The 23541-nt window shown below is 40.7% G+C and overlaps 1 protein-coding gene across 2 annotated transcripts in view; it reads right to left on the bottom strand.

Annotated features, from left to right (window-relative positions):
* The window catches only part of LOC117343556 (ecdysone receptor-like), a 72809-nt gene that overhangs the window by 38005 nt on the left and 11263 nt on the right, over nt 1-23541 (bottom strand). Inside the window, exon 1 of one of the 2 annotated variants that reach the window (XM_033905969.1) lies at nt 1814-1998. The exons of the other annotated variant lie outside the window; for it this stretch is intronic. Within the exon in view, the coding sequence (XP_033761860.1) occupies nt 1814-1943 (130 nt within the window). The 5' untranslated portion in view covers nt 1944-1998. Of the gene's footprint in view, nt 1-1813; nt 1999-23541 lie in introns of those variants that run through there. 2 annotated transcript variants of the gene reach the window in all.

The following is a 23541-nucleotide window of genomic DNA, read 5'->3' as shown; positions in this document are numbered from 1 at the left end:
CTTAGCTTTATCTTAAGTGATTACAGAACCTCTGTGTCTGGTGACCAAAGTCGATTCTCAGGCTGTACACGACTCTCAAGCTGTACATGTACGTAATCACAACCTGTTTGTTGTATAGTAGTTAAATTTTCACTTCTCACCAGTTTATACTTCCAATCTCTTAAGCAGTAACTGTATGTAGGTCCCATGTTTGTGAGATTTTTTTTAAACCAGCCGATTTCTTGAACTTTATATTCAAATTGAACTATACTTGTTGCTTTATTATTATACTAACTATTTACAGTATATGTCAACTGTCATATTTGTTTTAATGAAATACCTGACCATTTGTATATTCCACACCTGACCATTTGTATATTCCACACCTGACCATTTGTATATTCCACACCTGACCATTTGTATATTCCACACCTGACCATTTGTATATTCCACACCTGACCATTTGTATATTCCACACCTGACCATTTGTATATTCCACACCTGACCATTTGTATGTCCACACCTGACCATTTGTATATTCCACACCTGACCATTTGTATATTCCACAACCTGACCATTTGATATTCCACACCTGACCATTTGTATTTTCCACACCTGACCATTTGTATATTCCACATCTGACCATTTGATATTCCACACTCGGCAATTGATATTCCACACCTGAACATTGTATGTCCACACCGACCATTTGTATATTCCACACCTGACCATTTGTATATTTCCCACACCTGACCATTGTATATTCCACACACTTACCATTTGTATATTCCACACCTTACCTATTCAGTATATTCCACACCTGACCTATTCAGTATATTCCCACACCTTCACCATTTGTATATTCCACACCTTACCATTTTGTATGTTCCACACCTGACAATTTGTATGTTCCACACCTGACAATTTGTATGTTCCACACCTGACAATTTGTATGTTCCACACCTTACCATTTGTATGTTCCACACCTGACAATTTGTATGTTCCACACCTGACCATTTGTATATTCCACACCTGACCATTTGTATATTCCACACCTGACCATTTGTATATTCCACACCTGACCATTTGTATATTCCACACCTGACCATTTGTATATTCCACACCTTACCATTTGTATATTCCACATCTGACCATTTGTATATTCCACATCTGACCATTTGTATATTCCACACCCGGCCATTTGTATATTCCACACCTGAACATTTGTATGTTCCACACCTGACCATTTGTATATTCCACACCTGACCATTTGTATATTCCACACCTGACCATTTGTATATTCCACACCTGACCATTTGTATATTCCACACCTGACAATTTGTATATTCCACACCTGACAATTTGTATATTCCACACCTGACCATTTGTATATTCCACACCTGACCATTTGTATATTCCACACCTGACCATTTGTATATTCCACACCTGACAATTTGTATATTCCACACCTGACCATTTGTATATTCCGCACCTGACCATTTGTATATTCCACACCTGACCATTTGTATATTCCACACCTGACCATTTGTATATTCCACACCTGACCATTTGTATATTCCACACCTGACCATTTGTATATTCCACACCTGATCATTTGTATATTCCACACCTGTTCCACACCTGACCATTTGTATATTCCACACCTGACCATATGTATATTCCACACCTGACACAGTAGTTGTCCTGACCATTTGTATATTCCACACCTGACCATTTGTATATTCCACACCTGACCATTTGTATATTCCACACCTGACAATTTGTATATTCCACACCTGACACAGTAGTTGTATGTAGCAGTGGCACACCTTACCATCACTGAACTCGTAGGGCGGCTCCAGGTCCCATGTGTTTGGGTAATCCCCTCTGTACCACTGGGTAGCCCCATCAGGAGTGTACGGGTTATTGTTACAACACATCCCTGTTACACCATTGTACACCATCCTCCTCCTCCTCACACAAACATTATGTTCTGGTCCGTGCGCACAAGTGACTGACCGATGGTCAAATGGTCAGACCTCATTAACACAATACGGCCAGGTAAATGACCGATACCTATATGTAAACATGTTATACACAAGCTGTGTGTCTGGCCTGATGACCACTGTGGAGTTTCTCCAGGTAAAATCCATGTGTGTATAGTATGACCACAGGTGTACACATCTAACCTCAGTACTTTAGTTAAGGTGAGACGTTGGTCAATAGGCAATACAGACTGGCCAGCTCATGATTACAGTAACTGACCTTGTAAGCCCTGGTAATGCCAATGACCTAAGAGTATTATCTAGAGTCCATTGGTCACATGATCATCCAGCTGAGTGACCCCTACTTGACCAAGTAGAATATGGCCAGTGTCCAATTCTGTTATTCCCAACTGTCATTTATTATATACAATATCCACAGAGACAGACTTATTACCTAATCCCAGTATCAGCATGTGTAATGAGTCTTTTCTTTCTTCATTTCTTCAAAATTTGAATATATTATGGGCAACTGAACATTCATTAAAAAATGAAATAGTTTTATTTTATATTAAAACAACTATGTGACAAAGATTAAAGATTTAATTTACCTAGATTAATTGATCACCAATCTGTCATATCCTGAACTTCCTGACATATGTCTCCCTCCATACCCTGAGAAACCTAACCAATTAATAGCCTTCGCAGTAACCCTTGTAACAATCCTAACCAATTAATAACCCTCGCAGTAACCCTTGTAACAATCCGAACCAATTAATAGCCTTCACATGTACAGTAACCACTGTAACAATCCTAACCAATTAATAGCCTTCGCAGTAACCCTTGTAACAATCCTAACCAATTAATAACCCTCACAGTAACCCTTGTAACAATCCTAACCAATTAATAGCCATCACAGTAACCCTTGTAACAATCCTAACCAATTAATAGCCCTCACAGTAACCCTTGTAACAATCCTAACCAATTAATAGCCTTCACTGTAACCCTTGTAACAATCCTAACCAATTAATAGTCCTCACAGTAACCCTTGTAACAATCCTAACCAATTAATAACCCTCACAGTAACCCTTGTTGTAACAATCCTAACCAATTAATAGCCCTCACAGTAACCCTTGTAACAATCCTAACCAATTAATAACCCTCACAGTAACCCTTGTTGTAACAATCCTAACCAATTAATAGCCCTCACAGTAACCATTATAACAATCCTAACCAATTAATAACCCTCACAGTAACCCTTGTTGTAACAATCCTAACCAATTAATAGCCTTCACAGTAACCCTTGTAACAATCCTAACCAATTAATAGCATCTGGGACAATTCATTCTATCTCATCCTCACAAGAAGGGGAATTTGCTGAAGATTTACGGTCAGAGCCCCGAAGTTCTCAGACACAATGTCATCTCCTTGATATTTTATTGCTAACATTGCAGTCTACAATACAAATTTGTGTGTGGTATTGTCCTGCTAGAAAATGTAGCCTTCATCAATGTTTTGTCAGACAGGGAGAAGAGCTGATAAAGATTGTTGCCCTCTGATAAATGTGTCACCACTTCATTTATTGGCCACTAGCAAATATACCACTTAGAACCAGATGCCACCACCCTAGTGAATTTTAGATGATATTCTCGCCATTAACTTTGGGACACCATTCCACTAACATCACATTCAGCGACATAGTTTGACAGGCTGTGGGGTGGGTTTCTCCCGGAGACTTGGTTTGACAGGCTGTGGGGTGGAAAATCTCTCCTAGATACTTGGTTTGATGGACTGAGGGGTGGGTCTCTCCCAGAGACTTGGTTTGATGGACTGTGGGGTGGGTCTCTCCCAGAGACTTGGTTTGATGGACTGAGGGGTGGGTCTCTCCCAGAGACATGGTTTGATGGACTGTGGGGTGGGTCTCTCCCAGAGACGTGGTTTGATGGACTGTGGGGTGGGTCTCTCCATTAGAGACTTGGTTTGATGGACTGTGGGGGGTTCTCCGGAGATTGGTTCTGCCTGGGCCGGAGACTTGGTTTGATGGACTGTGGGGTGGGTCTCTCCCGGAGACTTGGTTTGATGGACTGCGGGGTGGGTCTCTCCTGGAGACTTGGTTTGATGGACTGTGGGGTGGATCTCTCCCAGAGACTTGGTTTGATGGACTGTGGGGTGGGTCTCTCCCAGAGACTTGGTTTGATGGACTGTGGGGTGGGTCTCTCCCAGAGACTTGGTTTGATGGACTGTGGGGTGGGTCTCTCCCAGAGACTTGGTTTGATGGACTGTGGGGTGGGTCTCTCCCAGAGACTTGGTTTGATGGACTGTGGGGTGGGTCCTTTTCTCCAGAGACTTGGTTTGATGGAATGTGCGGTGGGTCTCTCCCAGAGACTTGGTTTGATAGACTGTGGGGTGGTTTTCTCCAGAGACTTGGTTTGATGGACTGTGGGGTGGGGTCTCTCCCAGAGACTTGGTTTGATGGACTGTGTGGTGGGTCTCTCCCAGAGACTTGGTTTGATGGACTGTGGGGTGGTTTTCTCCCAGAGACTTGGTTTGATGGACTGTGGGGTGGGTCTCTCCCAGAGACTTGGTTTGATGGACTGTGGGGTGGGTCTCTCCCAGAGACTTGGTTTGATGGACTGTGGGGTGGTTTTCTCCCAGAGACTTGGTTTGATGGGACTGTGGGGTGGGTTTATCCTAGACTTGGTTTGATGGACTGTGGGGTGGGTCTCTCCCAGAGACTTGGTTTGATGGACTGTGGGGTGGGTCTCTCCCAGAGACTTGGTTTGATGGACTGTGGGGTGGGTCTCTCCCAGAGACTTGGTTTGATGGACTGTGGGGTGGTCTCTCCCAGAGACTTGGTTTGATGGACTGTGGGGTGGGTTTCTCCCAGAGACTTGGTTTGATGGGCTGTGGGGTGGGTCTCTCCCAGAGACTTGGTTTGATGGACTGTGTGGTGGGTCTCTCCCAGAGACTTGGTTTGATGGACTGTGGGGTGGTTTCTCCCAGAGACTTGGTTTGATGGAATGTGAGGTGGGTCTCTCCCAGAGACTTGGTTTGATAGACTGTGGGGTGGTTTTCTCCCAGAGACTTGGTTTGATGGACTGTGGGGTGGGTCTCTCCCAGAGACTTAGTTTGATGGGCTGTGGGGTGGGTCTCTCCCAGAGACGTGGTTTGATGGACTGTGGGGTGGGTCTCTCACAGAGACTTGGTTTGATGGACTGTGGGGTGGGTTTCTCCCAGAGACTAGGTTTGATGGACTGTGGGGTGGGTCTCTCCCAGAGACTTGGTTTGATGGACTGTGGGGTGGATCTCTCCCAGAGACTTGGTTTGATGGACTGTCGGGTGGGTCTCTCACAGAGACTTGGTTTGATGGACTGTCGGGTTGGTCTCTCCAAGACTTGGTTTGATGGACTGTGGGGTGGGTCTCTCCAAGACTTGGTTTGATGGACTGTGGGATGGGTCTCTCCCAGAGACTTGGTTTGATGGACTGTGGGGTGGGTCTCTCCAAGAGGCTTGGTTTGATGGGCTGTGGGGAGGATCTCTCCAAGAGACTTAGTTTGATGGACTGTGGGGTGGGTCTCTCACAGAGAATTGGTTTGATTGGCTGTGGGGTGGGTCTCTCAAAGAGACTTAGTTTGATGGGCTGTGGGGTGGGTCTCTCCTAAACTTGGTTTGATGGACTGTGGGGTGGGTCTCTCCCAGAGACGTGGTTTGATGGACTGTGGGGTGGGTCTCTCCCAGAGACTTGGTTTGATTGACTGTGGGGTGGGTCTCTCCCAGAGACTTGGTTTGATGGACTGTGGGGTGGGTCTCTCCCAGAGACTTGGTTTGATGGACTGTGGGGTGGGTCTCTCCCAGAGACTTGGTTTGATGGACTGGGGGGTGGGTCTCTCCCAGAGACTTGGTTTGATGGACTGTGGGGTGGGTCTCTCCAAGAGGCTTGGTTTGATGGGCTGTGGGGAGGATCTCTCCAAGAGACTTAGTTTGATGGACTGTGGGGTGGGTCTCTCACAGAGACTTGGTTTGATTGGCTGTGGGGTGGGTCTCTCCCAGAGACTTGGTTTGATGGACTGTGGGGTGGGTCTCTCCCAGAGACTTGGTTTGATGGACTGTGGGGTGGGTCTCTCCCAGAGATTTGGTTTGATGGACTGTGGGGTGGGTATCTCAGAGAGACTTGGTTTGATGAGCTGAGGGGTGGGTCTCTCCTGGAGACTTGGTTTGATGGACTGTGGGGTGGGTCTCTCCCAGAGACTTGGTTTGATGGACTGTGGGGTGGGTCTCTCCCAGAGACTTGGTTTGATGGACTGTGGGGTGGGTCTCTCCCAGAGACTTGGTTTGATGGACTGTGGGGTGGGTCTCTCCCAGAGACTTGGTTTTATGGACTGTGGGGTGGGTCTCTCACAGAGACTTGGTTTGATGGACTGTGGGGTGGGTCTCTCACAGAGACTTGGTTTGATGGACTGTGAGGTGGGTCTCTCAAAGAGACTTGGTTTGATGGACTGTGGGGTGGGTTTCTCCCAGAGACTTGGTTTTATGGACTGTGGGGTGGGTCTCTCACAGAGACTTGGTTTGATGGACTGTGGGGTGGGTCTCTCCCAGAGACTCGGTTTGATATGGACTGTGGGGTGGGTCTCTCCCAGAGACTTAGCTGATTTGATGCAGACATTATACAATAATGTACTTTGCCTCTTATTACATGTTTATCAGGGGTTTTGTCTTGGTGACTATTATGTCCTAAAACAAAAGATTTCTACCCAAATAGAACCGTATGTAATAGACATTGTTGAATGATGAGAAAGTCTCAAGGTAAGTTAAGCTTCAGTAGAAAAGATTGACCCCAGTACTAAGGTGGTACAAATACTGACAGCACCGTGACAAGTGAGGTCTGAAGGCTATAAAAAGCTCCCAATATAACGGACTTCCCACCAGATGTCAGCCTTATCAGTATAGACACTATAATGTCCATAGCTGTCCAAGTATTGTTTGTAACAGAGGCATCATCCATCATAAAAAGTCCACAACAAGCCTTCCCCTCTATCCTGCAACATAAATAAGGCCGCCACTCAAATAACTCATCAGTGACTCGGTCACTCAGAGGATAAATATAACTTAATGTCATTTTGTTACTCAAGGTGAGAACTACGACAACTACATAGGAGTGTATTTATTAGGCAATGCAGCCAAGCATATAGTTGTAATCATTCAACCTTAGTAACACCTCTCAAAAACCTTTCAATTTTCAACCAAAACTAAAAGTGCTTGACACCAAAATGTAAAAAAAATCTAAAAGGTTTGTGTGTAAAACCAAATGCACCCATAGCCATGATGTTAATGTTTCATCTGCAAGCCTCTTATATTTATATTTAAATTGTTTGAATAACCATATCAATCTTTTCCATTATAAGTATTACATTTTGACCCACTGACATATCATTTAATGGACAACTACTTTTGTGCAACCTTTTTGGTGACAGAAGCGGCCCATCTAGCCTGTACATTATAATTCTTGCATGTCTGTGAGTGACTGATTTGTTGTCAAAAATGGTGACCGACATTGTGATTGAACAGACGTGGAATTAAGGATGGAACTACACACTTCTTCAAATTCTGACTTTGTGGGAGCAACGACAACCTTCCCTGGTGGTATCAGCACTGACAACCTTCCCTGATGGTATCCTTTCTCTGTTGTGGCACTGACAACCTTCCCTGATGGTATCCTGTCTCTGTTGGAGTACTGACAACCTTCCCTGATGGTATCCTGTCTCAGTGAGAGCATTGACAACCTTCCCTGATGGTATCCCCTCTCTGTTGGAGTACTGACAACCTTCCCTGATGGTATCCTCCCTCTGTTGGAGTACTGACAACCTTCCCTGATGGTATCCTCCCTCTGTTGGAGTACTGACAACCTTCCCTGATGGTATCCTCTCTCTGTGAGAGCACTGACAACCTTCCCTGATGGTATCCTCTCTGTTGGGGCACTGACAACCTTCCCTGATGGTATCCTCCCTCTGTTGGAGTACTGACAACCTTCCCTGATGGTATCCTCTCTCTGTGAGAGCACTGACAACCTTCCCTGATGGTATCCTCTCTGTTGGGGCACTGACAACCTTCCCTGATGGTATCCTGTCTCTGTTGGAACACTGACAACCTTCCCTGATGGTATCCTCTCTCTGTTGGAGCACTGACAACCTTCCCTGATGGTATCCTGTCTCTGTTGGAACACTGATAACCTTCCCTGATGGTATCCTGTCTCTGTTGGAGTACTGACAACCTTCCCTGATGGTATCCCCTCTGTTGGGGCACTGACAACCTTCCCTGATGGTATCCTGTCTCTGTTGTAACACTGACAACCTTCCCTGATGGTATCCTCTCTCTGTGAGAGCAAACTGACAACCTTCCCTGATGGTATCCTGTCTCTATTGGAGTACTGACAACCTTCCCTGATGGTATCCTGTCTCTGTTGGAACACTGACAACCTTCCCTGATGGTATCCTCTCTGTTGGAACACTGACAACCTTCCCTGATGGTATCCCCTCTGTTGGAGTACTGACAACCTTCCCTGATGGTATCCTGTCTCTGTTGGAACACTGACAACCTTCCCTGATGGTATCCTCTCTGTTGGAACACTGACAACCTTCCCTGATGGTATCCCCTCTGTTGGGGCACTGACAACCTTCCCTGATGGTATCCCCTCTGTTGGAGTACTGACAACCTTCCCTGATGGTATCCTCTCTCTGTTGGGGCACTGACAACCTTCCCTGATGGTATCCCCTCTGTTGGAGCACTGACAACCTTCCCTGATGGTAATTCTCCATCCCTCTCTCTATCTCTGTGCATGGAAGATTTTTCCAGAAGTCTCAGGTGTCTACCTCTCTCTTGGGGCTTAAACGACCATGATGTCTTGGAGTCACACTCACAATTTTAGTAAAACTTGGATTTACTTTAAATTATCTAACTGATATTCATATTGTCAACTAAATAATATGGAAGGGACTTATCTTCACAAGACAGACAGTCATCATGTGATCAATTATCCTGAATCCTAAACTATATATATTTAATGATGCCAAAGTCTTTGTTCTTTTTATTTCAACAATGTCTGAAGATTCCCGTTTCTTTATTCTCTACATATCTCTCAATAAAGACACAGTCCTGTCCTCCATTCTCTCAATAAAGACACAGTCCTGTCCTCCATTCTCTCAATAAAGACACAGTCCTGTCCTCCATTCTCAATAAAGACACAGTCCCGTCCTCCATTCTCTCAATAAAGACACAGTCCCGTCCTCCATTCTCTCAATAAAGACACAGACCCGTCCTCCATTCTCTCAATAAAGACACAGTCCCGTCCTCCATTCTCTCAATAAAGACACAGTCCCGTCCTCCATTCTCTCAATAAAGACACAGTCCCGTCCTCCATTCTCTCAATAAAGACACAGTCCCGTCCTCCATTCTCTCAATAAAGACACAGTCCCGTCCTCCATTCTCTCAATAAAGACAGTCCCGTCCTCCATTCTCTCAATAAAGACACAGTCCCGTCCTCCATTCTCTCAATAAAGACACAGTCCCGTCCTCCATTCTCTCAATAAAGACACAGTCCCGTCCTCCATTCTCTCAATAAAGACACAGTCCCGTCCTCCATTCTCTCAATAAAGACACAGTCCCGTCCTCCATTCTCTCAATAAAGACACAGTCCCGTCCTCCATTCTCTCAATAAAGACACAGTCCCGTCCTCCATTCTCTCAATAAAGACACAGTCCCGTCCTCCATTCTCTCAATAAAGACACAGTCCCGTCCTCCATTCTCTCAATAAAGACACAGTCCCGTCCTCCATTCTCTCAATAAAGACACAGTCCCGTCCTCCATTCTCTCAATAAAGACACAGTCCCGTCCTCCATTCTCTCAATAAAGACACAGTCCCTTCCTCCATTCTCTCAATAAAGACACAGTCCCGTCCTCCATTCTCTCAATAAAGACACAGTCCCGTCCTCCATTCTCTCAATAAAGACACAGTCCTGTCCTCCATTCTCTCAATAAAGACACAGTCCCGTCCTCCATTCTCTCAATAAAGACACAGTCCCGTCCTCCATTCTCTCAATAAAGACACAGTCCCGTCCTCCATTCTCTCAATAAAGACACAGTCCCGTCCTCCATTCTCTCAATAAGTCACAGTCCTGTCCTCCATTCTCTCAATAAGTCACAGTCCTGTCCTCCATTCTCTCAATAAAGACACAGTCCCGTCCTCCATTCTCTCAATAAGTCACAGTCCCGTCCTCCATTCTCTCAATAAAGACACAGTCCCGTCCTCCATTCTCTCAATAAAGACACAGTCCCGTCCTCCATTCTCTCAATAAAGACACAGTCCCGTCCTCCATTCTCTCAATAAAGACACAGCCCCGCCCTCCATTCTCTCAATAAAGACACAGTCCCGTCCTCCATTCTCTCAATAAAGACACAGTCCCGTCCTCCATTCTCTCAATAAAGACACAGTCCCGTCCTCCATTCTCTCAATAAAGACACAGTCCCGTCCTCCATTCTCTCAATAAAGACACAGTCCTGTCCTCCATTCTCTCAATAAGTCACAGTCCTGTCCTCCATTCTCTCAATAAGTCACAGTCCTGTCCTCCATTCTCTCAATAAAGACACAGTCCTGTCCTCCATTCTCTCAATAAGTCACAGTCCTGTCCTCCATTCTCTCAATAAGTCACAGTCCTGTCCTCCATTCTCTCAATAAAGACTCTGCACGTGTGACCTTACAACTCTCAGACTTCCATTCTCTCACTTTCCCCTGACATGAACTAGTATCCTCCATTCTCTCACTTTCCCTTGACATGAACTAGTATCCTCCATTCTCTCACTTTCCCTTGACATGAACTAGTATCCTCCATTCTCTCACTTTCCCTTGACATGAACTAGTATCCTCCATTCTCTCACTTTCCCTTGACATGAACTAGTATCTCCATTCTCTCACTTTCCCTTGACATGAACTAGACTTCCATTCTCTCACTTTCCCTTGACATGAACTAGTATCCTCCATTCTCTCACTTTCCCTTGACATGAACTAGTATCCTCCATTCTCTCACTTTCCCTTGACATGAACTAGTATCCTCCATTCTCTCACTTTCCCTTGACATGAACTAGTATCCTCCATTCTCTCACTTTCCCTTGACATGAACTAGTATCCTCCATTCTCTCACTTTCCCTTGACATGAACTAGTATCCTCCTTTCTTTAACTTTCCCTTGACATGAACTAGTATCCTCCATTCTCTCACTTTCCCTTGACATGAACTAGTATCCTCCATTCTCTCACTTTCCCTTGACATGAACTAGTATCCTCCATTCTCTCACTTTCCCTTGACATGAACTAGTATCCACCATTCCCTCACTTTCCCCTGACATGAACTAGTATCCTCCATTCCCTCACTTTCCCTTGACATGAACTAGTATCCTCCATTCCCTCACTTTCCCTTGACATGAACTAGTATCCTCCATTCTTTAACTTTCCCCTGACATGAACTAGTATCCTCCATTCTTTAACTTTCCCCTGACATGAACTAGTATCCTCCATTCTCTCACTTTCCCTTGACATGACCTATATATAAGTATCTCCCTTTCATTCACAGCTCCTAATTATAAAACTTGAGCTCTCATACTTCCCCTTACCATAAACTGTCATTTGTGTGACACGGTTATTGATTTTTTGAAGCTACATATATAATAATCTCACAAAGGAAGTCAGCCTCAGACCATAATTACTCTAAATACTTCATGTACCATCATTATTTTACAAATAATTCTAAATTTAGGGATTTAATTATGCAAAAATCTGTTGACACTTAATGGTTTCACATACCGAGTCAATATTATGGAATATTTTGCCAAATATAAAACCAGTGTGATAAAATTCTACAGTAAACTGATGCTATAGATATAACCTGATCAGGCTATAAAGGAGCTTACGTTTCTCTCTCAAATCCATGCCATGGTTAAATTTCTTTTATTATGAAAGAAATCTATTGGCCTTTAAGCTTCCATCTGTTTCCCTGAGGATGCTTGTGGTTTTTTTTAACCATGGAACTACTAAATTAAATTCAGATCTGTCCAAACTTATTTAAAGGAAGTCAAATTTTTTCTTCCAACAGATTTATTACCTGCGTAATCAAAGATTATATTACTAAGCATTATTACAGTGACATACCTTTATAAAAAAGATTAAAAGTGCATTAGTCTTTACAAATAATTTATTTTTAAACCACGTGCCCTGTAATGTTCATTTTCTATGTTACCATACTGAAGACAGATTAAGATCTGACTATTGGATCAGTGACAGATTCTTACGAGAACACTCAGGTGATTAAGCCTTTCAAGGTGTCGGAATGATATCAACAAAACACTGAAAAATGGTCCCTTACATAGTAAAACCCTCTGTGTCAATTTCCTTTCTAAGGCAGTAATTATTCCATGTTAGTTACCTCCCCTTGGACTTAATGTGTAACAGATGACTGCATGTCTTGTCAGGGAACTCCTCAAGTTTCCCTAGTCCCATGTCGTGTTACAGGATGATGTAAAAAGAAAAGACATATCTATAACAACAGTAGGTCTAGTCCAAGTTTCCTCTGTCTCTGACACCATGTCTGGTGAAGGGCCAGAGAGCACTACTATATGAAACCATAGAATTCTTCAACACCGTTTGGTGTCGCTAAGATTTTGGTGCAAACACAATAAAATCTGGCCTGACATTAAAACCTACCTTCCATGTATGGATAAATCAAATGTTTATTTACCCCAAGACATCAATAAAGTCCCCAATTGGTTTACAATTCCGTCTGTATAGACCCTCATTTAATGCCTTAGTGACCACCTGAATCAAGTGACTCCCTATCATGTGACCTTCTACAGTCAAACCTGCCTTAGCAACCACCTAAATTAAGCCCCTATCATGTGACCTTTTTCCAGTTAAATCTACCCTAGCAACCACTTAAATTAAGCAGCTCCATCTCTTTGAGACCATATTTTCCCTTCCTCGCTTTTTTTTCTATACCTATAATTTATATAATATTATGTACCTGAATTTTTTAAGTGTCTAATTGTCAAATGTGACCATGCAACAGGTCCATCATTTCTGCCTCTCAAATACAGAAAAGTGACTTTTTTCAGGAACTTTCTTAGTTTTAAAATGATTGGTTTGATTTGGTTTTTATTTGTTTAAAATCCTATCAACAGCTGAGGTCATTTAAGGACGGCCTCCAGTGAGTGCGAACTGCATGCCTGCGGTATGATGTGGTATGTTCGTAATAAGTTTCCCTGCGATAGTCTGAAACTTTTGCCGATTTATAGTGCTACCTCACTGAAGCATACTGCCGAAGACACCGATTTCAAAGATTAAAGAATACTAGAGAAATGTGTGAAATTTTTATTCAGTCTCCAAAAATGTCTTCCTTTCTGACTTTTGCCCGGATAACATCAAAGTAAAATGACACTTCCCTTGGAATATCACAAATATGCCCAGTTTGACTGCATATTGACGGTCCTGAGACCTAAACAAGTATACGTACGTAACATAGAGTTACTGACCATCACTTCCTGTGAGCTACACAGTGAATATATTATTCACAATGATATAGTTTCAGCTATGAGACTGTGATTCATTATACAAGGGCTTGTTGACAATTTAACAGAGAACATGATTCCACATAGCACGTATTATGACTATTAAATTGCAATCATAAAACTATATGTGTTTGTCAGGCGATGACGGCCGACATAAATGTTTTCGTAACTTATGATAATCCAATAAGTATTTTTTATGGCCTGGAGTGTGTATTACCACGTGTACAGAGCTGACACTCATCAACAGACACCGAGACGAATACTGATTATCAATCCAGACAGCAATATTAAAGTTCCTCACTTAGTCTCATATCAAAAGTTTTGTGCAACTGGTTGCTTTTGGTACTTTAAATGTATGATGGCCAAGTTGTCCATTACGAAATGTTATAGAAATAGATAATACACATTTAATGTTTATTTTGATTATGGACCTTAGGTGAGGTCAATATTGTGTTATATATACCCTAATCAAAGGTCATTAATTTTAATATCAGATACAGTGTCAATATTAAGTGTACATACCCAAATCACAGGTCATTAATTCAAATATTAGATACGGAGTCAATATGGTGTTATATGCCGAAATCAAAGGTCCTTAGTTTTAATATTAGATACAAGGTCAAATCGTTAATGGCCGAAAGATCGAGTCATCGTGTTAACTTTAAGCTAATTGTACAACATGGTCAAGCTGGTTTTTATATAAACAGCAAAATATCAAACACCACTTTGCACTTCAGACTAAACTAGAAAGCATGGCTGTATGTTACTTAAGAGAGATACATTTCAAAGCATTTCATCTTTTTTATATACACAAGGTTCAAGGTCATTTCTATTCATAGTTTATCAGGCTTCATTCAAGGAAGTTACCGGCCCATCATAAAGGCTGAAGTTACTGGCCCATCATAAGGCTGTTTATATCCTTCGGTTATCAAAAACAAGCCAATTAAATAAAAATAATGATGCTGTATATGTATCAGTCATTAGTGTGAGTTCATTAGCTAAAAAATTAAACCACATAATTTCATTCAAAATTGTGAGTCATGAAATAATATTCCAATATGCTGCTCACTTTTTAGATATATAAAGAAAAAATTCTCGCTGGAGTGGTCGTCAGTAGACAGAACTATTGCACATACATCAGAATACAAACATCATTTTTACTACAGTCAAAATATATAATCATATCCCAGGAACCATAACTATTGGAAGTTATCCCAACACTTTGTGGATATGCACTGTACCTCCTTCAAAACCTCTATCAAATCTGAAAAGGCTCCATCGGGCCTGTATCATTCATGTGGTATTTTGTGAGAAATATACCTTAAACCCGAAATATATCTATAGCCCCTGTTTGACAGCAGCTCCAAGGGGCTGCATCTCGTTGGTGTTTTTTGTGTAGTATTGACACTGGTACAGTATACCCTACAGTAACACCATTTCACAGGAGAAACTGACATGTCTGACTCTTTATGTTGGTCTCAACATGCTGATGTACATTTTTGGAACCCTGGTGATGAAATTTAAACAGATCCATACAATACTTCTCAACAAACAGAGATCACTATCTGTAACTATCAAAACCTGAAACTGTTTGAGTGTTTAACAAATCTGACATCTCGATTCATGAGTTTTACTTTCTAAAATTAAAAAAATGAATAAAGAGATGATAAAATTTGACAAAGAGATGATAAAATTTGACAAGTTATACAAAAGTCGGCCTTATTTCCATCACAAAGATATCGCAAATGACTTCTGATAGACACTTCACTCGGGAAACACCATGGAATTTGTTTAGTTTATAAATTCACAGTATCTTAACTCTATAGACATAAACAAATTTCAATATTTGAGTTACAGCTTTGAAACTAACATAACCTTATAAATACAACATCAGGTTTGATTTTTTCTCCATAGTTTTTAATCCAACTTGACTGTCAATTCAGCAGCAGTCCTAATGGGCCTGTATTGCTCACCTGTATCTAATGCAAATTGGAAGTTGATTAAGGTAATTTACACAGACACAAGCTGATAACCTCAAATATCAGAGTACACAAGAACCCTTCTTGACAGTTTGGTTTGTTTTTGTTTAACGTCCTATTAACAGCCAGGGTCATTTAAGGACGTGCCAGATTGGAGGTGGAGGAAAGCCGGAGTACCCAGAGAAAAACCTGCGGCCTACGGTCAGTACCTGGAAACTGTGCATGCCCCACGTAGGTTTTAAACTCGCTACGTAACCCAGAGGTGGAAGGCTAGCATTAAAGTGTTGGTACACCTTAACCACTCGGCCACCGCGGCCCCAAAACAGCAATGCTAATGTACAAGCCGCTATATCAGCTGGTCTCTTGTCCTTTTGGTAATTTGAGGAGAAATATTTAAAAGTTGAGTCTATAAGACTCTTGTGACATTGAATTCATGCGGTCAAGGTTATTCATGTGAACAAATTTGGCAGTTTTCACCCCAGCATGCTACAGGTCCAATATCAAGTCTCTGTGCCTTGGTGGTTATTGAGAATGAGTTGTTTAAAGTATGTGCCTGGAGATGGCAGGATGACAGATATGCTGCCACCACTGCGTAAGTCACTTCAGTAAGGAAGTTATAAAGCTACACCAGATTAAAGTGAGGACAAATTGATCTGCATGCATGTTACTATGTAACAAGGCAGGCAGTAGCATTTGTATGTAGGCGTTCCTACCTGAGGAACCCTGCTTCACCAATATCAATTCTGCTGATCTTCAGAATCTGGCAAAGATAGCTAAATAGATTTATGACCAATAATTCCGAAATTTTATATTCTTGTCCTACATTTCCCCACTAAATAAATCACACTTAGAGTACATGTATTCTGCTATAATAAGTTAGAACTTATTTGACCTGACAACATGATAGAGAGGTGTTCTTAGCTAATTAAAGACACTATATTGATTGACGGAGCATGTTGTCAATATTAAAAGTTTGATAAAAAAATCTATACCATCAAGTTTTTACAGAAAGGTTTGCACTGATTTCACCTATAAAACTGAGCCTAACATCAATGTATCATGCTTGCATTAAATGCCATCAAGATGTATATCCTAAAGAGATTTACTCAGCATGCACTGATAATAATCAGAAGTTACTGGAAAAATAAAAAACAAATACATATAAGAAATGTATACAAGACACACCAATTCCGACAAGTTATTACCATGGATCTAGGATGTTAACAGGTTTAGGGTTCCCTATAATTATGACCTGCTGTCGTTTTGTCTTTCATTGGATGATGATTTACATGTATATTAATTAATACACATTAACATACCCAGTACAAGATCATCAAATAACAACTATAGCTGATGAAATCATTCATTCTGACAATATATTTTTATTGGTTCAGATATCCAAAGTTTTGATACCTGAAACTGTACAGTAACTCCACACTCACAACAGGGAACCTTAATACCACACATTACATTAGATAGCTAGTCCACACTAATACCACACATTATATTAGATAGCTAGTCCACACTAATACCACACATTACATTAGATAGCTAGTCCACACTAATACCACACATTACATTAGATAGCTAGTCCACACTAATACCACACATTACATTAGATAGCTAGTCCACACTAATACCACACATTACATTAGATAGCTAGTCCACACTAATACCACACATTACATTAGATAGCTAGTCCCCACTCACAAAGGGGAACCTTAATACCACACATTACATTAGATAGCTAGTCCACACTCACAACAGGGAACCTTAATACCACACATTACATTAGATAGCTAGTCCACACTAATACCACACATTACATTAGATAGCTAGTCCCCACTCACAAAGGGGAACCTTAATACCACACATTACATTAGATAGCTAGTCCACACTCACAACAGGGAACCTTAATACCACACATTAAATTAGATAGCTAGTCCACACTAATACCACACATTACATTAGATAGCTAGTCCACACTAATACCACACATTACATTAGATAGCTAGTCCACACTCACAGCGGGGAACCTTAATACCACACATTACATTAGATAGCTAGTCCACACTAATACCACACATTACATTAGATAGCTAGTCCACACCAATACCACACATTACATTAGATAGCTAGTCCACACTAATACCACACATTACATTAGATAGCTAGTCCACACTAATACCACACATTACATTAGATAGCTAGTCCACACTAATACCACACATTACATTAGATAGCTAGTCCACACTCACAACAGGGAACCTTAATACCACACATTACATTAGATAGCTAGTCCACACTAATACCACACATTACATTAGATAGCTAGTCCACACTAATACCACACATTACATTAGATAGCTAGTCCACACTCACAACAGGGAACCTTAATACCACACATTACATTAGATAGCTAGTCCACACTCACAACAGGGAACCTTAATACCACACATTACATTAGATAGCTAGTCCACACTAATACCACACATTACATTAGATAGCTAGTCCACACTCACAACGGGGAACCTTAATACCACACATTACATCAGATAGCTAGTCCACACTAATACCACACATTACATTAGATAGCGAGTCCACACTAATACCACACATTACATTAGTTAGCTAGTCCACACTAATACCACACATTACATTAGTTAGCTAGTCCACACTAATACCACACATTACATTAGATAGCTAGTCCACACTAATACCACACATTACATTAGATAGCTAGTCCACACTCACAACAGGGAACCTTAATACCACACATTACATTAGATAGCTAGTCCACACTAATACCACACATTACATTAGTTAGCTAGTCCACACTAATACCACACATTACATTAGTTAGCTAGTCCACACCAATACCACACATTACATTAGATAGCTAGTCCACACTAATACCACACATTACATTAGATAGCTAGTCCACACTCACAACAGGGAACCTTAATACCACACATTACATTAGATAGCTAGTCCACACTAATACCACACATTACATTAGATAGCTAGTCCACACTAATACCACACATTACATCAGATAGCTAGTCCACACTAATACCACACATTACATTAGATAGCTAGTCCACACTAATACCACACATTACATTAGATAGCTAGTCCACACTCACAACAGGGAACCTTAATACCACACATTACATAAGATAGCTAGTCCACACTAATACCACACATTACATTAGATAGCTACTCCACACTAATACCACACATTACATTAGATAGCTAGTCCACACTCACAACAGGGAACCTTAATACCACACATTACATTAGATAGCTACTCCACACTAATACCACACATTACATTAGATAGCTAGTCCACACTAATACCACACATTACATTAGATAGCTAGTCCACACTAATACCACACATTACATTAGATAGCTAGTCCACACTCACAACAGGGAACCTTAATACCACACATTACATTAGATAGCTAGTCCACACTCACAACAGGGAACCTTAATACCACACATTGCATTAGATAGCTAGTCCACACTAATACCACACATTACATTAGATAGCTAGTCCACACTCACAACAGGGAACCTTAATACCACACATTACATTAGATAGCTAGTCCACACTAATACCACACATTACATTAGATAGCTAGTCCACACTAATACCACACATTACATTAGATAGCTAGTCCACACTAATACCACACATTACATTAGATAGCTAGTCCACACTCACAACAGGGAACCTTAATACCACACATTACATTAGATAGCTAGTCCACACTAATACCACACATTACATTAGATAGCTACTCCACACTAATACCACACATTACATTAGATAGCTAGTCCACACTAATACCACACATTACATTAGATAGCTAGTCCACGTACACTAGTACTAATACCACACATTACATTAGATAGCTATAGTAACAAGGTAAATGAAAGTAAAGTCATGAAATATAGGTTACAATGAACATATGTACCGAAATAGACATTTCTTTGATTAAAACTTCAGACACATCAATAAAACAGCTGTCTCTTATATATAATTACAGCCTACATCTTTATACATTGTGATCATGCGTTGTGATTCATTGTCTGTAACAACTTGATTACAGTTGACGTCCAGGTATTGGGTGACATCTACATGCATACAGATACACTTTATGTATGCATAATAATTATATAATCTATTATGTTTTGGTTCTAACATTTACATACAGTGTTTTTCCTGAGTATTAATTTTGGGAGAATGTAAATCATGTTTACAATTTAGATTCTAAAGTAGAGACATGTACTGATCGATACATAAAAAGTATTACATTGTATCAAGTCTATAAACGTGTCACCATGTCACTATCATTAATTATCATAATCATTTTTCGAATAATGCCCACAATCAGTGATGAATCCCTTTCTCTACCTGTGATCATTTTGTTCTTGTTCTGAAAACCTTGTGATACACAAAGTTGATCTGAATGTTGGTAAAATACACAAAAATAAAAAGTTAGGATTTTATTACCCTAAGGAATAGAGGATACTATAAACTTTGATACTGCATGTAGTACACTGTAGGAAAATTTCTGAAAAATAAAACAAATACAAAAAGATATTTGTGTCTGTTGATACCGACATTGAAACGGACTATCATATCATGATGTGATGGTCCGATCTCAAGTGTTATAATTCTACACCTAGTCCAGTCATTTAAAGATTTGACCTCAAACTAATTGCAAAAGAATTAACTTTATTGGTTTTAAATAGAATACGACACCCTTTAAATCATACCAAAAGTCTAGAAAAATCTAAGTTGGGGAACATGAAAAATAATGGCATTGAAATAGTCAAATATTGTCAATACGGTGTTTTGCGAGTATGGGCCGCCGTAGTGAGATTTGAGACGATTCGCCCCACCGGTACCGCGATGTTACGAAGCAGAATACATCATTATATACAAATATATTCGCAAGTAAGTTATAATTCCAGTTTGAAAATGAAATGTTGTATGTAAAATTGTGGTCTTTTCATACAAGAATGATAATGTTATGCCATTTCTGAATGTCGGACAGCGTAAAGTGAAGTGAGTTCGGGTTTGTTTACATTCTACGTACGACGACGTCTGCTTTCACCGGGCGCATATTTCTTGTATTTCAGACTAACGTCTTACAAATTACATTGATTTTTCCATATTGTGTATAATGTCTTGAATATAGATGTGCTATGGCTACCCTTTTTAATTTTTTATGCTAAAATAACGGAAGACGGCCTCGATAAAAAATTCAAAGTATGGAAGCCGTGTAGTGCTACAAAAACGGAGATTATAATACATCGTAAACCAATTTCACACACGAGTATTTCCTAGTGTGGACGTATTTTTTAATCATTGATGGATTCTTCTCATTCTTCTACTCCTCAGTTTTTAAATGCATTAATACATGAATTGAATATTTGTTTGTTTGTGCTTATTTAATAAAATACTGCTATCTTTTTTTAATATTGCGTTGATTTTTAGGTTTTATTTATTTCTTTTATTATTTTACTTTATTATACATGTATTTTTCTTAATTTCAGTTGAAAAGAATAGCAGATCAAATATTCTACTAGTTAAGTTTGGTGAATAGTTACCTTTTATTTGTGTTTCACTTATTTGTTTTTTTTTATGTTTGGGAAATTGTAATTTGTTTTCCTATAAGTTAATAAATTAAACTTCTAGTGCCTTATATTTGTTTTTCTTTGGGTTTTTTTTTGGTTTTTTTTTTTGGTTTTTTTGTTGTTGTTTTTTTACTATGATTTCTACGGTATTTGCCTATAACGCGTCTGAAACAGGGGCACAATTCTTTTTTCAGAAATAATGAATAATCAAGTACGGAACTGTCTGCTGTGTCAAGGCGAAATTAATGAGAAAGGGGTACAAATACAAGACAAAGGAAGCCAACGTATTAACGAAGCTAGTATTGAAAGGGGTGATACCCTGCGATCCAAATCGGGTGACTTCGTCCACATCCATTGCCGGAAAGTATATACCAATCCAAATGTCATAAACAAAGTGAAAAAGGAAAATGAAGCTGAAACCGTAAAAACCACAGACCAAATACCTGTATTACGATCACATCATGTCTTCAACTTTTCATGTCATTGCCTCTTTTGCGGACAAACTGCAAAATCACAAAGTAAAAAACGTGGAAACGATGTATTCCCAGTGCGGACGGACGATTTCCAGACGAGGGTGATTCAGATTTGTGCTGAAAGGGATGATAATTGGGCAGCTGACGTCCGTGGTCGTATAGAATCGGTGAACGATTTGCATGCAGCAGATGCGGTTTATCACCAGTCCTGTAATGTCAATTTCAGGACTGGGAAATTCATTCCACATGCTTTTTCATTTGAACCACAGAGCGGCACAAAACAAAAGAAAAAAGGCAGGCCGAGTATTACCACAGATTACTTCCAGGAGGTTATTAACTATTTAATCAGCAATGAGGATGAACAATTAACAGTTTCTGACCTTGTGAGAAAGATGACCGAATCATGTGGCGAATTAGCATATAGTACCGTGTATATGAAAAAGAGACTGCTGGAACATTTTGGGGATAGTGTTTTGATTACTGAAATTAACGGGAGATCAAATGTCGTGACTCTGCGTCGAACAGCCGAATCCATCCTTCAGGAATTTTACTGTACACCTAAAAAAAACTCAGAGGAACAAAAAACAGCTATACTTGACACGGCAGCGAAACTCATAAGAGCTGACATAAAGTCCTTAAATTTCAGTAGGGAGTTCTACCCGTCATCATCGGATATATCTGATATTGAATCCAACAAGAGATATGTTCCTGGCAGTCTTTTAACGTTGCTGACTTCTGTCTTCAGTGAAAAGGATAGTGCTTTGAAAACGGTATCAATTGGACAAGCCATCATGCAGGCCAGTAGACCTCGATCTCTGCTTCCACCTCTTCAGATTGGCCTAGGTGTGCAGCTCCACCATCATTTTGGTTCCAAATTTCTAATAGATACATGCCATAGCTTGGGATTTTGTTCGTCCTATGCAGAAGTGCAGAGGTATGCGTCCTGTGCTGCTGCGTCACAAGGTACGTCTGTCTATGGTATTTCTCCCCATAGCTGTATCCAGTTTGTTGCCGACAACGTCGACCACAACATCCGAACTTTGGATGGCTACAATACATTTCATGGTATGGGAATCATCGCCGGGGTAACTCCTGGCATGTTCACTGCTAGACCTGTTTCCAGAACTCTTGTGACAACCAATGACCTGATTGAACTTGGAAAGATAGAGATCCATAACTACAGGCAACCTACCAATAAGATGGGAAGCATGACATTCGCGTCGCTCAAACAGATGCAGAAGATGGATTCCACCTGGAAACTGGATGCATTGACTCAGATTGTATGGCCTTTAAGATCGCCTACGCCAGGATGGTCAGGTCTTATGCAAATGATTGCATCAGGGTCACATCCAGGTAAATCATCATTTACATTTCTACCAATGATTGATCTAAACCCAAGTGATCTATCATGCGTTTTTTCAACACTGAGATTTATAAGTGAGCAGGCCAGACTCTACAACAAAACCCCGATCATCACATTTGACCAACCACTCTACTGGAAAGCATTTACCATCATATCCAATGATGAGCCAGGGAGCAACCTCAAATCAATCGTCCTACGCTTAGGAGGATTTCACTTAGAAATGAGCTTTCTTGGAGCTGTTGGCCATCTTATGTGTGGATCGGGTCTACATCAGCTTTTAGAGACAGTGTATTCCCCCAATGCAGTTTCTCATATGATCACAGGGAAAGCCGTTGCAAGAGCACTTCGAGGTCACATGCTAGTTGACGTTGCTCTTCATGCTCTTCTTGTGTCTGAAGTGTTTGGAGTAAAGCTTCCAGTCGACGTAGCGGAGAACATGGAGACAGAAGAGAATCTTCAAGATGAAGATGCGCCAGCGTTTTCGAATCATGGATCTCACATGTTATCT

Source organism: Pecten maximus, chromosome 15 (assembly GCF_902652985.1).
Source record: "Pecten maximus chromosome 15, xPecMax1.1, whole genome shotgun sequence".
Classification (NCBI taxonomy): Eukaryota; Metazoa; Mollusca; class Bivalvia; order Pectinida; family Pectinidae; genus Pecten; species Pecten maximus.
Note: the sequence above shows the minus strand (reverse complement) of the source record. Positions and strands in the feature narration are given on the sequence as shown.